General features: G+C 47.6%; 1 protein-coding gene across 28 annotated transcripts in view; it reads left to right on the top strand.

The window, feature by feature from the left end:
- Positions 1-19,114, top strand: part of LOC142560704 (single-stranded DNA-binding protein 3-like) — a 102,955-nt gene that overhangs the window by 28,443 nt on the left and 55,398 nt on the right. For all 28 annotated transcript variants that reach the window (XM_075672985.1, XM_075672984.1, XM_075672976.1 and 25 more), the window contains 2 exons: positions 1,769-1,830; positions 12,646-12,730. In XM_075672985.1, the coding sequence (XP_075529100.1) occupies positions 1,769-1,830; positions 12,646-12,730 (147 nt within the window). The remainder of the gene's footprint in view (positions 1-1,768; positions 1,831-12,645; positions 12,731-19,114) is intronic.

Genomic DNA, 19,114 nt, shown 5'->3' with positions numbered 1-19,114 from the left:
GGTTTTGTGCTCCTAAAATTTTCGTGGTACGATTTTCGAAACATTGTTTATCTGGTACCCAGGCATCAAGCTTTACAAAATAAAGAACTGTAATATAACTCGAATGAACGGGCTGTTAAGATGGATAAAATGAGCTTATGATAGTATATGGCTGCGGATATGCCGCACTCAATCAGCCGCATGCAATGCGTTGAAAAATTATGCGCACTCTTAGGTCTCGAATGGTGCCTGTGCATGCAAGGGCACCTCACGTACCTGAGAGAGCTGAAAAACGAACTATTCTTTGCAACAGCAACTTTATTTTCTGCTGTAATAGACTGTGCGATGAGCAGTTTTGACAGCTTGCTGGTGAGATTCGGAAGTACGGGAGAGCCCATGCGAAATAGGGCCAGCCGGCACATGGTAGGCATGGCTTTGGGTACAGAGTGGAAAAGAACACACTTTCATTTCTTAGTTGGCACATACTGTTTTCATAATACGTCTTCAGTCAACTTCCACCAGAACGTGGTTGCCAAGCATGATGATCTTGGAACACGTTTGAACAGAAAGCTTAATAGGCGTGCACGAAGAAATAGTTAACTTCATCCATTCGCAATAGTTGCCTTGAATACGCACCTTTCTTTCACATCCCAGTTTGATCATGGCTGCTGAGTTCCGATTTTGTCAACGAGCACTAAATGGGGGAACTAAACCTTCTGAAAATACATGCAATGGTATCAAGTCCTCTCTGTTAATGCTGGCAATACAAAGTGGACGTTTCTCAGCTATCACAGCGACAGTGTCCACGAAGTCGCCGCAGCTGAAGATGCATTTCATGTTTGCTTCCGAAAGTTATTTTTGCAGCCAAATACAGCAGAGTTGTTGCCTGTCGACCTTGAGTCATCTGACATTGCAGAAATCCCAGACGGAACACGTTTGAATCCACACTAATTCGCAATTAAACCGCTACCTTTTCAAGCTGCTGCTGGAAGAAAATGGAATCTGCACATACCAGTGCGAGGAGGAGAGCGGCGCAGCGTGCTGGTTTGAGGCTACGTTCCTCCTTGCCGATCAAACAGTCTCTGCAGGGGTAATGGCAAAGCTAGTAGTGGAGAAAGGGAAGTTTAACAGAGCCTTTAAATTGAACTAAACGTTTAACAAAGTGGAAACTTCACAAGTGAATCAAGTGTACCAGAGTACTGCAAGAAGCATGGATCACCAGAAGGCTTCATAATAGAATGCAATGAATAACCAAGCCCTCACCATATGATATCAGATTGATGGTACATAAACATCAAGGTCACAAAAGCATTAATCAGCGGCATCACCCCGAGACCAATATTAAGCTCGCAGCAGGTTTGAGTAGTCCAAAAATCGAACAAGAAAAATGAACTTCACGCTATTTTAGCCTTTTCTTTTTAGAGTCCTTGCTTGGTGGTGCTAATTATTAGAAAACTAATTGGTAAATATTCGGTGTTCTGAATACCAATTATTCAATTTTGCATTGAACAGAGATATGTTCGATTCATTGTTCAATATTTGAGAATGTTTGCACACCTATACTTGTTATACTTTCCTGTTACCCCTCAAGGCACTGTACTTTAGTGTCATGTTAGCTCTAACACTTTAGCATGTGCGACCGTTACACTGGTTTGTACTGTTGTATAAACTCTCTGATGACAATGCCCAGAAGTTTTCTTGAAACCCAAAAAGTTTTGCTGTACCTCAAACATGCCATTTCGTCATCATAAGCTGACTGGTGTGCTTTTTTGTTGTTACTGTTTTACAGATTCGATGGGAGAAGAATATAACGCTAGGAGAGCCTCCTGGGTTTTTGCATTCCTGGTGGTGGTAAGTACCTGCTGCTTACTTTGCTTTTAAAACCCCCTCGATGGAATGGTCATAAGAGAGTTTTAGGTTGTCATAATTGTGTTAGTGTTTTCGGAATACCAGTTTACTGGAGAGATGTATGGCAGCGACAATGCTGGTAGCGATATCTGATGACACAGAGTAACGATAGAGCATGCATAGCTAATACTGAAGTGACTTGCATGTTCTGCTTGACCGCCATGGTTGCTCAGTGGCTATGGTGTTAGGCTGCTGAGCACGAGGTCGCGGGATCGAATCCCGGCCACGGCGGCCGCATTTCGATGGGGGCGAAATGCGAAAACACCCGTGTGCTTAGATTTAGGTACACGTTAAAGAACCCCAGGTGGTCGAAATTTCCGGAGTCCTCCACTACGGCGTGCCTCATAATCAGAAAGTGGTTTTGGCACGTAAAAACTCCAAATATTATATATTGACTGCCGGTGTAAACCGTTGGTAGTGAAATAAGTCCCTTGCAGTACTTTTATAATTATCCTCTAACAATAACACTGACGCGACACGTCTTTTTCAAATGCACTGTTGTTAGACAAATCTTCGCAAGAGTTCACGTTGCTACATGGTTTGCTTCTACTGTCCACGACATCAGTAACCAAATAATTTATATACGGCAAGAAGATTGTGGACAAGCTAAATCTCTCAAGTTGTTGTTTGTCCGTAAACATATTAGTGTTTTCTGAATGCCAGGTTACCGGAGAAGTGTACTGCAGCAATAACATTAGTGCTGACATCTTGTGGCCGCTACCACGGGTAATAAAAAGTTGATATTGCAGTGACCTACCACATCTTACATGTAACTGCTGGTGTAAAGTACTGGTAGTGATATAATTGTTAATGTGAAGTCCTTTTATGATTTTCTTGCGACAGAAACGCCCATGCAACACAAAAATGCTTCAAACGCATTAGTAGTTTGACAGAACATCGCAACACATTTACTAGCGATGTAAGGGCTGGGAAAAAACCCAGAAAGATTAGGGGATAAAACTTTTATTTTTTTTTAAGTGTGTAAGCGTTTCTATGCTTACCCAATGAGAAACTGAGAAATTATTGCCCAATGAGAAATACCTCCTTAAACAGTTGCTCATACCCACGTAAGGCACAGGCTACAAGCTTTCAGCAAAGTGAAGCGAACAGTGCATACATTCATTGAAATCTCCCAAACAACACAGAACAGCATACGTTTCAATAAAGAACAAGCTCGAAACAAACATCTGAACCAACAGTAAAGCATTGCATACCCCCTCAGCAAATGTAGGGGTGATTTTGCAACACCTTCGCTTAATCAACCTTAATCAACAACACCTAAGGATGAGGGTTTGAGGGCCTTATTAGCTCTATATTAACTGTGGCTGACTAACTTTGCTTTAATTAACACCAGTGGCTGTGGTTCTGAGTGCCGTAATGAATTATATCTTAATTAAACCTGCCTTATCTTTGCTATCGAACATAAGTGAACAACTGATGAGGGTTGATAAGGGTTTATACTGGCTGGATAAGTCCCATAACATTGATAATGACACTTAGCTGCGTGGAGATGAGCAAGTGGCACAATGCTTATGCATACAAGTTACCAGAGGAGTTTCGGCACGAATTTTTTTCAGCACAGAAAACTCTTCTAATGCAATAAAATTTGAATGTGGAAGCATACATGGCTGATTCTAATGACAGCGGGTCCAGCAACAGTTACTCATACACTGGCTGACGTTTTCTCAGTTATCACATTAGCAATGTTCGGTAGACGAGAACAAGGCATTAATACCATTGCTTTCAAGTTCTCTGCGTAATCATTGCATGTATTTATGGATAATTATGTTCGTTGCTGGAATAATAAAATGCTTTTTTAATGCAGGTTCAATTTTTCTGTTTCCAAAAATTTTTTGAAAAAAATGTTTCCTTACCTCCTGTACAAAACTTTTCGAAATTTTGCGTCCCTAGTCTCTACCAGCTTTGCTACTTTTGAGATACTGTATATGAGCACTTGCTGCTTGCACCCCCATTTGTCAAATGTAGTCATGTGATTTCAAAAGCAACCATGCAATGCAGAGGAGCCCACACTACGGCACATATAAACAAAGTTGGCGGTCGCAGCGCCGTCGTGTCACCATAGTGTCATTTTCTTTGATGATCATTGTCCAGATCGACTGCCTCTGAAATTACCATGTTTCTCTTTTTTCTAGTGGAACAATCACACGATAAACACTTCCTTTCGTGTTTCAAATGGTCAGGGTTGCTGGTTAGCATGTGTTTCGACAGATGGTGGCACCAGGCTGTGCGCAATGAATGATGCAGCGTTAGGCGACGTGCCGGTGTATGCAAGAGGACATCTCTATTCCTTCGGAAGAAATCAAGCTACCATAGCTCACGAGGTTACTGATTCGGGTAGTCTATCGTTCCCCTGTCCTCGTTCCAAGTGGTGCACAAATGACATTGACCATAGCTCATTTGTGCAAGTTTGTAGTATTGTGTTCCAAATATCGTCCCAGATAAAGCGGGTTGACCTAGGGGGTAGTGCAGGTTGACCATGATGATCCATGTCGCAATGAGCTTGGTTAAGATGGCTGATCCTTGCGCAGCTCTCTGCTCCAGTCGGGAGCACATACAGTAACTCTGTGCTGCGCCTCCCATGGCTCCCGTGACTCGGTAAAAAGCACCGTGCAGGCTGCTCACATATACGCCTCTGCCCATCTGGCAAAATGCCCGGCTCGCCCACGTTTACCGAAGTACAGGACGCATTAAAACTCTAGTGCTAGTGTGTGAACACGGATGAATGCCGTTCAGTGCTAGAGGGCGTGAGTGTGAATGTCAGTGCCTGAGTTCAAGTGTGAACGCTGATGAATGCCGTTGAGGACGAGTGGGCATGAGTGAACACGAGTTCTAGTGTGTGAACGCGAATGAAGATGATTGAGAGGGAGTGGGCGTGAGTGCTAACGTCAACGCCGATGAGTACCGTTGAGTGAACGCGGATAAAGACAGTTGAAGGCGAGGAGGCGTGAAGGAACGTGAGTGCTAGTATGCGAACGCTGGGGGTGGGAAGACCGTTAAGTGCGAGTGAATGTTAGTGCTAGTTTGTGAAAGCGAAGAGCGTTGAGAGCGAGTGGGCGTGAATGCTAACGTGAACACGTATGAATACCGTTGAGTGTGAGAGGGAATGAGTGAGGATGTGAGTGCCCGAGTTGGATTGTGAACGTGAGTGCTAATATCTGAACGCGAATGAAGACGGTTGAGTCCGAGTGAACGTGAGTGCTAGAGCGTGGACGCGGATGAATAATCGTTAATTGCAAGTGGGCATCAGAGAACGTGAGTGCTGGAGTGTTAACGCGGAAGACCGTTGAGTGCGAGTGGGCGTGAGTGAATGGTAGAGCGAGTGGGCGTAAGTGACCTGGAGTGCTAGCTTGTGAACAAAAATTAAGACCATTAAGTGCGAGTGGGCTTCAGTTCTAGAGTGTGAACGCGGATGAATGCCGTTGATTACAAGTGGGCATGAGTGAAAGTTCAACGTACATGAATACCATTGAGTGCATGTGGGTGTGAGCGAACGTGTTAGTGTGGATGCCGATGAAAATGGTTTGGTGAGAGTGCGTGAGTGAACGAGAGTGCTAGCTTGTGAATGCAAATTAAGACTGTTAAGTGCGAGTGGGCGTTCTAGAGTGTGGACGCGGATGAAGACCGTTCAGTACGAGCGGGCCTCAGTGAACGCGGATGAAGGCTGTTGAGTGCGAGTGGGCGTGAGTAATCGTGAGTGCTAGTTGAACGCGAATGAATACCGTTGCGTGCAAATAGGCGTGAGTGAACGTGCTAGAGTGTAAATGCGAATGAATCCTGTTGAGTGCGAGTGGGCGTCAGTGAACGCGACTGCTAGAGTGTGAACGTGGATGAAGGCCGTTGAGTGCGAGTAGGCGTGAGTGAACGTGAGTGCTAGTCGAACGCGAATGAATACCATTGAGTGCGAGTGTGCATTAGTGAAAGTTTGTGCTAGGTTGTGAACGCGGGTGAAGAACGTTCAGTGCGAGTGGGCATCAGTGAACGTGAGTGCTAGTTGAACGCGAATGAAAACCGTTGAGTGCAAGCAGGCGTCAGTGAAAGTGAGTGCTAGCGTCTGAACGCTAATGAATACTGTTGAGTGCAAGTAATCGTCAGTGAACGTGAAGTGCTAGAGTGTAAACGCGGATCAATACCGTTGAGTGCGGACGCGGATGAAGCCCGCTGAATGCGAGTGGGCGTGAGTAAACGCGAGTGCTAGTTGAACGCAAATGAATACCGTTGAGTGCGAGTGGGCGTCAGTGAACGGGAGTGCAAGAGTGCGAACGGCGGGTGAGCACCGTTGAGTGCGAGTGGGCGCCAGTGAACGTGAGTGCTGGTGTGAACGCGGATGAAGACCGTTGAGTGCGAGGGGGCGTGAGTGAACGTGAGTGCTGGTTGAACGCGAATACCGTTGAGTGGGCGTGAGCCCACTTGCACTCAACGTTAAATATTGTGAACGAAAACTGAGAGCGTGAAGTACGAGTGGGCTTGATGCACAATAAGAGGAAATGAACATGTTTTTCGCTTTATAGATATAGCATTGGAAATCAGCTGATGCCTGTAGAGCTACTTAATGGACACGGGTGTTCAAGCGTGGTGGCACGTTCCGCCGCAGAAGGTCGCCCCCGTCGTTATTTCGTTTCACTGCCAGTTTAATAATAATTCTTTATTTAAGGGGCAAAATTATGGCCGTTTCTATCATTTCCATCGTCGCCATAATCTCAAAACATCCCGTGCGGTTGTCGGTCCCTTTAAGCGCATCTCTTGGTGCTGCGGAAGGTACTGGATATATATCTGGGTCTGGGTGTCCGAATGTGCTATGTAAATGCTTCTTTCTACCAAAGCGTTCTACGTTTCTTCTCTGTTTCTTATATTTGAACCGCTGTATATGTATATGCTGCTAGTAACAGCGCAAAATGTAGACAAGGGACGAGACAAGAAGACACCACAAGCGCTGTTACTAGCAGGATGGAAAACCAACAAGCCCAAGCTGCTATTCTAGCGATATGTATATGCGTCGCCGGAGCTAAGACCAACCGCGGCTGTGTGTCTCGAGCGGATTAAGTCGTCGATTGAGCAATTTTATACCGATAAATCCCGAGTAATTGGGAAAATGCGAATGGAGATAATTGCCTTTCCCAGTGTCGTTATCGCCGAATAGGGCTTCTATTTGTGACAAAGATTCCATTCGATTAGAATTTCACCTGCAAAAAAAAAATAATAAAAAACGAACGACCAATCACGCTACTGCTTTCTGTGCGCCGCCGCGCTTTTATTTTCTTTTTTTTTTCGATGCACGCTACGGTGACAAACATAACCCGGCGTTGCTCCTTCGTCCTGGTCTAGTTACGACGCGATGGTTTTCGCGGAACGGGCGTCCTCAGTTTTCCTTACATTCTGGCGACCCTCTGTTTCTTTTTTTTTTTTTTTTTGTCCCGTAATTGTTCTCTGGTTGCGTTGGCGCCGCTTTTTTCGGCGGCCAGGCATGAGCGGGGGTACATGCGCGGCGGCTGGCAGACGAAACGGGCACACACGCGACGCGCATGCGCCGACGACCTCCGTCGGCGCCTTCGATACGCGTGGAAAAAAAAGGCGTGACCTGCCTGCGTGAGAGACCTACGTACCCTTGTGTCTGGCTTCGCTACTTTGCCTGCACTTTGGGAGCGATCATTCTTGGCCCAGGTGCCTTGTTTTCCGGGAAATTCGGCAGTGGGCTAGTCGGTTGAGTATAATTTACGTTGGTCAAACGAGGCTGGTGTTTAGCGACGGGCTGCGTGAACTCCGATACCACTGTGGCCTGCAGCGGGCGCTGGGACATCTCGCGCTGTGTACCAAATGCGAGTGCGAGCTCAATTTTTGGGCGGGCGGATGTGTGTAAGTCTCGTGCAATCGATGGGGGGGGTTCGAAGCTTGTGCTATATGTTGACGTTGCCCGTGATGGCGCATGGGTCGGCGCTCGTCCCTTAGCTCTGAGCAGAAAAGGGATTAGCTTTAATTATTCGCTGACAATCGATGGCGTCGGTGGGCTCTCAAAGCCGCCTTTGCGCAAGCGATGGAGCCACATATAATCACGCCTCTGAAAAAGCAGCAGCCGTACTTGGTGTCCTGTTCTCGTGTGCTTGCTGCGGTCTTGACCTCTCGTTTTTTTTTTGTTCGTGCACTAATTTAAGCTTGTTTTGGGGAATTGAGGGCATTTGCAGATACGGAGAGACGAAAGAAAGGAGAAGGGCAACGGGGCTAATATAACAGAAATGTGGTTTGCTACCCTATATTCTGTGGGGAGTAGAAAAGATTAAATAGTAGAGAAGGAGAGGGAGAGAGAGACGATCGCAGTCGTTCGCAGCACAGGATGTCTATAGTTAAAGGGTCCCTGAAACATTTCTCTCACTACTCAGAATGAAAGTACGTCGCCTCACAAATCTGCCGCAAAAAATTTTTTTTGTTTCGAATCCTTCATGTATATATCAGCGGAGCTAGACGTAGTTATCGTACCGAGGAGTGGCTTTCTCTCTCTCTCTCTCTCTCTCTCTCTCTCCCCGTTCGTCTCTACTAGCGCGCTGAATCTACACACACTGAATGGCAAGAGGACAGGCATCCTAAACCGCGCAGGAGGAGGGCAGGCAAAGTCCCGCCCAAACGTTGAGCGTCTCGAGGGAGAGAGGACTCGTCGCGGCACACCGTGGCCATCGAGCGCAATGTACCGTGGCGGCCGCGGGTTCTACGTCACGCAGCACGCCGCTGCCGTCTCGGAGACCACGTACGTCACACGCAGCTACGGCGCAACCATAGCGCAGCTGTCGTGTGTAGAACGCCAGGGCAAAGATGAAACGGCTTTTTCTGTTTTTCGATTTCGCAGACGTATGCAGGCTTCTTATTTATTTAACTCGTAATTAGTAATAGCTTTACTGAGAATGTTCTAGCGACCCACGAAATCAGCCAATAGCTGTTGGTTGGCTTCGCAGCTTGCGATGACGCTGCGTGACGACATCGTGGAGGCGAGAGCAAGCGATCTTTTAATGCTTTTGGACACGATATTTATTTATTTATTTATTGTCATACTCTCAAGGCCCGGAGGCATTAGAGAGAGGAGTGGTGATTAGTACAAACATATTCGTTAACAATATTCTTGAAGTTTGTGGCGTCAGAAATGGCAGTGACGGAGGCAGGGAGGCGGTTCCAGTCATTCGTCGTTCTTGGTATAAAGGAATCAAAATAAACGCTAATAAACGCTAAGCACCCTGCTGCATGTAGTCCGATATTGGGCTCCCACGTTCACAGCTGCCTCGTTAACAGATCGGCAACGTTTTCTTACTATGTTAAAGAATTGTTTCAGGGCCCCTTTAAACACTTGTCGGTGCTAAAGTCGTTTGTGCATGTATGTCATCCTTTAAAATTATAACAGTTCATTTGCCTACGAGGTCGGTATTCACGATTATGTATGCTAGCGTCCTTGCTTCCGTCAGAACACTTAAGCGCATGTGCGCAGAGAAAAAGCGAAACTGTTCTGGGGAACGTTTGTTGATATATGAAAAATATCCATTCGGGGAAATCTTCCGAAAGTTAGAGCTCTGCAGTAATGAAGCTCTAGGTTCCTGCGCAGTTTTGTTATCAGTCTAACTGACAACCAATTTTCATGGTATCCATTTCTTTAGTGAAATGGAAAGCTTACCCGTTAGAGTGTCTAGTCGTGAAGTGGTAACGCGGTAGAAAATTTATCTGAATGTTTGAATCTGCAGCGAGGATGTAGTCGTTCGCTGGAAGCATGCTGAAAACGTTGATCGGTGACCGCATTAGCGATTATACACCTGTATTAGTGGGAGGTAGAAGTGTGGCCGTAGCTGTGAGAATGTATTTTTTTTATCAAGTCGATGTTCCCCCGATTCATGTTTTCCGAATCGTTAAAGCATTTCTGCGATAATAGCTACGTGTTTTCATGGTTTCCTGTCCAACTGCTTTGGTATTTAACCAGCCAAAACGAAACCAATCGGATCGAAAACGAAACGACGCCTTTACACGTGATACGGAGTTCAGCGTGTTGCCGTAGCCATGTGTGCCCTTTTGATTTCGGAAGCATAGAATAAAGCGCGAGTCTATAATAATATACGAAGTGCAATTATTAAGAAATAATTGCGCTGTACTTAACAGTCGGCTTACGTACAGTGCTCTCATAGAACACATCCGAAGTACCAAGATTTCACCGCCAGGACTACTGGTTTTTGAGACTTTCTTTGCCAATTTAAAATCATAATTCCTACTTAAATCGCGAACAGCCTGCTGGGTTCTATCACTATAAATAACGGTCGTTTCATTTGCATCAACGTCTCACAACAGCAAATTCTGACCAGTTGTCAGTGCCTTTGAAGGAAAACTGCCAAAACTTTCAGAAACGTAGAAAATTGTTAACACAAAGCTCAAACCTTCCGAAGGTAATCCGAAGCGGATCTGTTTTCATATATGAAGTCCTAATTGATAAGTGTTTCTTGGGGAGATTCGTTTTTTTTTAAACTGCGGTGCCCATTCAGTTACACATGGCCTCCGAGATTGCGGGTGTGTTCAATTTCGGAGGCCATTTGTTACATAGGATCGAGCGCACGCTCACCGAAAGAGCGCGCTGGGCATCTCGCGCCACATTTCTCGGTACACAGTTAGCTTCGTCTTCGAACATAAGTTGTTCATTAGCAAGAAACAGTTCGTAAAAATAATTCTAAAATAATAAAATAATTAGTTCGTAAAATAATCAGCAACGGGAGTTGGTTCCATGGTTCCACAGACAAAGACACAACAGCCAGCAGCCACAAGCAGTCTGTACTAAATGCGCGGATGCAACAGTATCGTAACTTGGAATAGCACGTCATTTGGAGGTTGCATTTAGAAAATACTATTTTAATGTGACGGCATTATAACAGGCCGACCTCACCGACGCTGCAAGTATCCGTCCGTTGAAAATATGGGCCGCTCTAGAGGGCAGTGCAATTAGTTGTACATTGCGGATCGCTTTAGACGTGTACTATAAGCAAACATATTGCTCTGAGGCTCATTGGAAATCTTGTTTATACGCTGGGGCTGTTGCAAAGTGCCGTCCAGGGAATGTTTTACCGCAAGAATTTTAATGGCTTTAATAGCAAGCGAGACAGACGCAAAAGAAATGTTGAGGCAATGTCCTCGCTGCAGAAGCTCTCTCCCCCGTCGCCTGGCCCAGCGTCCGGAAGCAATATTCCCGCTCTGCTTTCTCATTGGAGGCGAGGGCGCACGTGACGCGTACGTCATGATCCCTGGCATCCTGTTTTCTATCTTTGGCTCCCTCTCCCGTTCCGTAGTAGGCGGCCAGACTTTATCCGCTGATCGTGCTAATGAGAGGGTAGCGCCTTAGGGAGGAGAAAAGAAAGCCTGCTACGGAGGCGGAGCCAGTTGACAAAGTAGGTTGATTGGAAGAGAGGGAAAGGCGCCGGTTTCTCCGGACCTCGCTGGTTGGTCGGAGAGGCGCTGACGTCACGTCGTGGCATGACTGCGGCAGACAATGGAACAGAAGTCTTGGAAACGTCACCAGAGACCCGGCATCAACGGCATGACCGTTGAGGAGCGAGAAATGCTGCGCCAACGATTTTCGCAGATAATTCCGTGGACTGTGATCGGCGATGATCTCTGCATATTTTATTTATCTTTTCTCTTGCGCATAAACCTCACAACCTCGGCTAGTCGGCGCTACTGGGCCTCTATTGAGAAGCGCCCTAATGCTACAAAGTTCTTTGCGGTGGCGTCACCTCACAGATTCGCAGACCACGGGTAGCATTTCGGGGGAATCCTCGTATTTCCCCCGTAAATTGCTGCTAAAGCATTCTGTTGCTTTTACTGCATACTACATTTCCTCGCTGCCCACTTAATTAACCACGACACTGTTTCTCATCAGCTGGTCGTGTAGCTCGCTTCTTCCCTAGTCGAACCAGCATTGAGTGGACGCGCCCGTACGCACGTAGCTCACCGAACTTTATCGCTGTGTGCGTAAGGGCCACTCGATTTATCACGTGACACGTATCAAAAGAAGGCACGCGAGTAGAAAAATGCGCAATTTAAATTCCGTACTGTGTGGCGCCGGTCTGATAAGTGAATTTCTCCTAAAATGAGCAGCTTCACGGGCTGGTGGTTTCTGTATTTCTTGTTTTCGAGGCTGTTGTCACTGAGTGACACAAAAGTACTGAGTGCCAAGCTTCCCGGGATGGCGAGGCCACGCTTGCCGAAGTGTTAGCACAAACACCGGTAGCACTTGCGCACTCCAAAGCAAACGGGAAAAGGAGGCGACCGGCGACTTCGTAGTTTGTCCGCTAGGGCAGCAATCGGCGCTGGTGTCGCGGGCGGGAATTTGAGGTTCTCTCGTTTTAGTCAGTTTTGCATGCTGTTTATATTAGAGGGGAAAACCCGTTGACTTTTCGATATTAATTTGCGGAAAAACTACAGAACTCCTTGTTGCGCTATTTGATGCCTACAGCCGAAGTTCCTTGCAAGAATGTGATACAAATTCGAACGTTCTGCTCCTTGGATACGAAGGAGCCGTTGGAGTGATGTTCTTTTGGTCGGTGGCGCCAGTTGCCCTCTAGGCAGTGTTATAAGAAACTCGGCACGAGTCCACAGTACGGGATAACGGCATACCGCATGAAAAATGAACCCGTTCATTGCCTGCATTGACTTTTGGCGAGGGTTGTGTGTGTGCCTGCCGGGAGAGCAGCAGGCTTTGTAATGACGCACTGCCTTCTCCCCCTTCCGCAGCGTGTTTTGGGACCTGTACTGCGCGGCGCCTGAGCGGAGGGACACGTGCGAGCACTCAAGCGAAGCCAAGGCCTTCCACGACTATGTGAGTACCTCTCTGCGGGGGCCCGCGTATTTCTAAGCGTTACGCTTCCCAAGTTAATCGCAGTAATTTTCGACTCGTAGTCATGCAAGTTCGCGGATAAGATCAAGTCCCAAAGAACTTTTTTTACACCCTTACGGATGCTGGTTTGTCTCGTGGCTAACACCGCCCTTACTCTTTTAAACTTGTAAAAAAGTTTTATTTTATACCGCGACGGACTCGAAGCTACAGCTGCGAGGAGAGCAGTGGTAGTTGAAAACTATTAATTCTTACCGCCTGGTGTGCAGCGTGACGCCAGAGTTTGACCGCAATGGATATTTACTTCACGCAGTTTTCGCGCCGTCTGTCGCACCTATCGTTATTTTGCTTGGCACGAAAGATCACAGAAAGCTTAAAGGCTAAACCCCATTAGCGCGATTTTGTGCGCGACAGCGACGAGCGACGGGTTTGCGCGACGGATCAGGCCGTCGCTTGAACAGATCGCTCGGTCTTGTCGCGCGGTCGCTCGGTTTTGCAAATCTAGAATTCGTCGCTCGTCGCCCGGAAGTGCTATGAGCGACTAGCCAATAGCGCAAAGCCGGAACTGGATGTACGTAACTCCAGTACTTCCGATTGTCGCACGGAACGAGCAAACGATTGAATTTTTATAGGTGCAAGGATAAGAACCTACTGCAAGACTTTCAGAAATATTTTATGCTGCTTTTTTACAGTAAAATACATCAACTTAAGTTAATAAAGCACGCGTCACGCTAGTTTCGGCGCCTATATTGCTGCCCTCATACCGGCAACACTGGGGAGATGTCGCTCGAAGTCATCGCTCGCATGGGGTGCAACTTGTAGGCGACGAGCGAACGCGACAGCCATCTCCATCGCGTCGCCTGTCGCTGTCGCGTGCAAGATCGCTTGCATGGGGTTTATACTTAAGTTCGCTTCCGTCAACGACTTGTTACCGCTTAAAAGGGTGACGTATTAGCCACGAGACAAGTCAAGCATCCGTTATACACCCTTAAGAGCGTTAAAATGCTCAGTGTTGCGGCGCCTTCTTGTGTCGGACAGTTTCATCACACGGGATACAGCTGCAGTGACTAGCCGCACCCTACCTGGTTGCTGGCTTATAAAGCGTCGGCTGTGGCGTAATCGTTAACATGCAGCTTTTTTTTGTTAAGCCTTCAGTGGTTCGAAAAAAACCGATTGATGGGAGTCGAACCCACGGCCATTAATGTTATGGCGAAGTAGGCCATACATTCCTTCGTAAGGAGGTATGAAGCCGAGGCGAAGAAGCGTCAGCACGGCCTATGGTGTTATGGCTAAGTTATGATGAAGACACAGTTAGTAAGGTAGAGTTGAGGCACTCGAAGCCACCACCTGTGGTGAGAGGTGAACCTACGACGTTTTGTGGGCGAAAACAAGTAATAGGAAGTAATAACGCATTCGAACGAAAATGTTAATTATAGTGGCCAATGTCTCGAGTGCGCAGGCTTTAACATTCGTCCCTTTTAGCGTATGCTACCACTGGCAACTTTTCTTTTTCGCGATAGCAACCGTTTTGCAGTAAAAAAAAACTTTTTAAGACGTGTGGTTGAGCAATGTGCCACAAGATGTCGCTACTGCCGCCCACATCTCCGGTAGGCCGGCATTCGTTGAAGGATAATACCAACTAAAACTCCGCTGAGAAATGGCGGGCTTGGTAGTTCCTGAACGATCTCGTGGCACTGCGTCACAATAGCCCTGAAGCCAAGTTGGGGCACAACGCATGCGTCGACGCAGTTTCTTGGGTGCACGAAGGTTTAGCGCACGCAAGCCTCTTCGCCCAGATTAACTACAACGAAATTTTAAACAACGCGAAAAGCCTAGCTTTTGACATTGTATATAAAGAGCAGCCTCCGTGCAAGAGTTTACGCCTGAAAAGCTAGCAAAAAAAAGGAAGATGACCAACCCTTCCGCTACCAGAGTATGGTGGTAAGCGAAGCTTGTCCTGCGTGCACCTGACCTTCGTCACGGTTAAGTAACCTACAGGTAATGGTACCGGATTGCTTCGGCCTCCCTCGGCTCGGGATCTTCTCGTTGCTGTCGGATTGCCTGGGCTCGGGCGGCTCTAACGACTGGATTGGCGCGACGACGGCGAGCCCTTTCACGGGCGTGTTCTCGCCGCCGCTCGTCGAAGGCTGCCCTCCCTCGGGGGAACGCACAACGCGGGGCCGTCCTATCCGTTTTGCGAGACTGAACAGAACAGAAACGAAGGCGGCGCAGCGCGCGCGATACCCTTTCCTGCCCTTTCTCTCTTTGGCGGAAGCGAAACGGGTCTGAGTGGCTGCGCGCGAGGCGTGAGCGCGCGCCTATGCAGCTACAATCCTCGCTAATGACTCACGCTATGGCGCCTATGCAGCTGTCAACTCATCAAACCGCCCTTTCCGTAGCTGCTCTGCTCTGTGCGCAACTGTTTTTTTTTTTGGCGTGACCACGACAACGCGACTTGCGAACCAATACAAGCTTCGCTTGAAAAATCGACGTTCTTGATTACAAGACTTACTGCTCGAATCAGGCGCAATCCGGAACTTTGAGAACCAGCGCAGCTTCCCGGCACGACCTCCGATATTAAACAGCGCATGTGGAGCGCGCGCTAAAGTTGTGCGATGCCATGGCCTGGGATTTACTTCATATCCTCTAACCACCAGGTGCATGCGTGGTCTTAGGTACCATGTGAAGGTTGTTCGTTAGTAGTAATTTAGGCAGCTGCCAACCATACAGCTTTCCAAAGTTTGCACCCTTTGGGGCTTATCTTGGGTGACAACGATAATAATCTGCGTTGGTGGCGTTTCCTCTGCGCTCGCTACTTTCTTTGTAAAGAATGCTGTGTCACGCTGATAATGCGCACGCCGTTCGTGACCTGGATGTAACGGGATCGCAGCGTTCAAGGAAAATGTTGGCAAGACGACGATTGCTGTTGTGGGACATGTGCCTCAACGGGCGCAAGCCTTTTTAAGAGTGTAAGGGAAATTTCATTGCTGTTAACTAAGCTCGTAACTGAAGGCTCTAGTGGAACACTGCGAAGAAAAATTATGTTGAGCTGTAAGCAAATTAACTTCTACAATCCAAATAAAAAAAAGGAAAAAGAAAATCCACTCGCGCCACGGAAAGCTCAGCCACAAAAAGCGCGAAACCGAAATAAGGGTGTCGACGCCGCCTTAGAAGTACCCGCACTAGTAGTTTGCTGTGACACCATGAATTATTCAGAAGGACCCTCTGTTGGGCTAGTTGGTCTAACAATTTAAATTCCAAATACAGCGCAAGAAATACACATAAAATAAGACACGAAAGACGGTTGTCCGCGTCTTTCGTGTCTTTATGTGTATTTTTGTGCTGTACGTGGAATTTAAAAAGAAATACTTAATTCTGGCTGTCCGTGCGGGCCTAGTAAAATTTTTAATATTAAAAATGGACTACAGTGGTGTCCGCTCGGGCGTAGTAAAATTTTTGTCGGTAAAGATGGACCACAGTGCATTTAAGAGAGTCGGGAAACAAAGCTAGCAAGTTCCGAGAACATACACGCAAGCCACAAAGCCCCAAACGCGACGAAATACTTCGAAATCCGTGACGTCACACTCGTACACCAGCACTGCGAGTCTCGGCGCGATATTCGCAGTATGGTAGCTCGATCCTCATCTCTTCTAGTGATGGACAAGTCGCCGAGAAATTAACGAAATGAGTCTTCGAAGGATTAGGTTATCGGTTCAAATTGACGCAGTGTTGGTCTTGGTGACCCTTTCGGGGTGAAGTGGGGATAAGCGGAAAACCCATGTTATTTTGCGACATCGCGTGTCGCCTTGCGAGTACGGTGTGCGATTTACGCCAGCGGCGCGTTCGGCGATGTATGTGCCCTCGGTGCCATTCTCTCCCTTGTTGCATTGATTTTTCTTCTTCCCCAGTCCGTGATAACCCTGGGCGTCTTTCGGTTACGCTTTTCTCTTCTTTTTCGGTGTTGACGTCCTCCTCTCCCTCATCTCTCCCTCGCTCTCTATACGCTTATTATTTGCCTATCTATTTCCTCGGTATTCTCGGCGTCGATCTGTCCGTGTCCTTATTTATTTTTTTGTCTTCTACGCCGAGGATGTCGTCATCTCCTTCCTCCGTATTGTCTCTTGATTTGTCGTCTTTGCCTTTTTTGGCGCTTCTTATCCCCCCCTCCCTTTTTCCCCACTGCCGACCTCTGCACTGTGCTCTTCATGTCGTGCTTCTTTCCATCTCTCCCGCTATCTCGTTCTATTTTTATTCTCGCGTCGATCCTCAGTGGTCGACCCGCCGGGCCTCGCACTGCCCGTTTCCCAACCCGCGTGATTCCATATCGGCTCTCTCTCCCTCGTCGACTGTACTACGCCTTTGCCCTTTGGCGTCGTGATGTTTTTATTTTAGGGAAGGCGGCGCCCTTTTGTGTGTGTGCCCGTGTGCCTTTTCTTTTTTCGTTCCCTATGTGCTTGCGTGCCCTCTCCCCATTTGTCTGAATATATTTAGGCTGCTTTTCTGGCGCGCAGCTATCGGCTTACCGTTTCTTTTTTTTCCCGTCTTTTTTGTTTCTCCGTGTCTCCCCCCGTCCTTGTTATACTGTTCGCTTCTTTCTTGCTTCCTGGAGCTCTTGTTTTGATTCTTTCACGGCGGCGCCCTTTGCTCCTCTTGTACCTATTTATTTTTCCTTTAGCTGCTCTGCTCCCCAAACCGCATCTCTTTCTTTTTGCGTGCCTCTGTGCGCGCGCGTGTGTGTTCATGTGTGTTCGTGTGTGTGTGTCATCACTGTCTCCTTCGCACCCTCCTCCGAAACCGAGGTCTCCCTATCGCCCGCTGACCCTTCGCTCCTTTCTCCTGCGCCCGGATTTTTATTTGTTCGTTCCTCACGTGGCGCCCAGGCTGGGCCTCTCTCACCCTGTTTTTCCTGACGCGCGCTCTCTCTCGCTGTTTCCTCCTTTCCCATCTACCTTCCTTCCCTAATGTCTCCGCTGTAGTACCTCGCGAGCTGCGCGGCTCCCGCTGCCCTCTCCTTCTCTTCGCTGCCCTCCCTTTCCCCCCTGTTCGCTCATTGCCTTCCAACCGCCTTGTGTTCCGTCGGTCTCGTAGCGGTCGCTGCTTCTCTTTTTTTTTCTCCTTTGCGAGTTTTTGTTCTTTCGTTCCCTTGGCAACCGCGCTTCCTTGGGGCAGCCGCGCGCGCGCTCTCCTCCTTCGCCGGACCGGTGTGTGTGTGTGTGTGTGTGTGTGTGTGTGTGTGTGCCTTCCTTCCGTTGTCTCGTTGTAGCCATTAAGTGCGACGCTACCTGTACCCAGAGCGGGCACGCTTCAGCCGCGGCGATCGCGGGGATTTCTAGAGTCGGTGACGACTTCGAAGGTGGCATACGAAATCAGATTGGGCTGATCGAGTACTCTTCCGAAAGTCGTTGCATTTTCTTTGACTTCGCGGTAAGAGATTGTTGATTATTACGAGGTCAAGTGAGGGTCGAACGACGGTATTCCTTTTTTCTTTAAGTTATGCCCCGAGGCCTCCGCGCCGGCAATGTCGTGTGACGTCGGGGATTCCATTGTATGTTTTCGTACCGCGCTGTCTCCTTACGCCATTTTCAGAGTAGGGTAAGCAATTGCGCAATCAAACTTCGACATAATGAAACTCGATTTCGCGAAATTTCTTGTTTAATCAGTACTTCTGATTACTCGACACAGGCTTGCTGCAATGCTTGTGTCGCTTGCACCATATGTCGCATTGGAAACCTCGACACAACGAAGTCGACGCCACATCTCGCCCGATGTAACGAAATGTGTGTGTGTGCATGAGAGAGAAAGAGAGAATGTGGGTAAACAAATATATGTCCCAGGAAACCTGTTGCATTTGAAATGCCGAGGAATTTATTTTTCGTATTGCTGCACGAAACGCATTAACTGCCCATTGCTGTATTTGAATGTTGCGGCCGTTCGACGAAAACGAAGTCGAGCAGAGCTTTTACGTTGCAAGCTCATCGCCGGCTCTACCAGATGGCGCCAGCTGCTGCGCCTGTTGTTTTTGTGCATCTTCTCTAGTGTGGGAAAGCCTGCGCCGACAAGAAGTGACACATTTTTCTGTCGTTAATAAGGATTGTTTTTCGCAAGCATGTTTTACGTTTTTTCTCTCGATTTAGTGAACTTGTCGACTTAACGAATAACTCGTGTGCACGAGGACAGGATTTCAATTCACTTTTCAGTTATTTCGCTGTCCCATATGTATACGATAGCCAGGTAAATAACTAACCTACAGCTTGACAGAATGCGACGAAGGTTTGGCGCTGCGGTTTGTGGAACATGATTCTCGGTAGCTATTGTACGGACTTTGAGTGAGCAGGCTGCAGAGTTCTAAGAAGCAAAAAAAAAAAAAGA

This window comes from Dermacentor variabilis, chromosome 10, assembly GCF_050947875.1.
Source record: "Dermacentor variabilis isolate Ectoservices chromosome 10, ASM5094787v1, whole genome shotgun sequence".
NCBI lineage: Eukaryota > Metazoa > Arthropoda > Arachnida > Ixodida > Ixodidae > Dermacentor > Dermacentor variabilis.
Note: the sequence above shows the minus strand (reverse complement) of the source record. Positions and strands in the feature narration are given on the sequence as shown.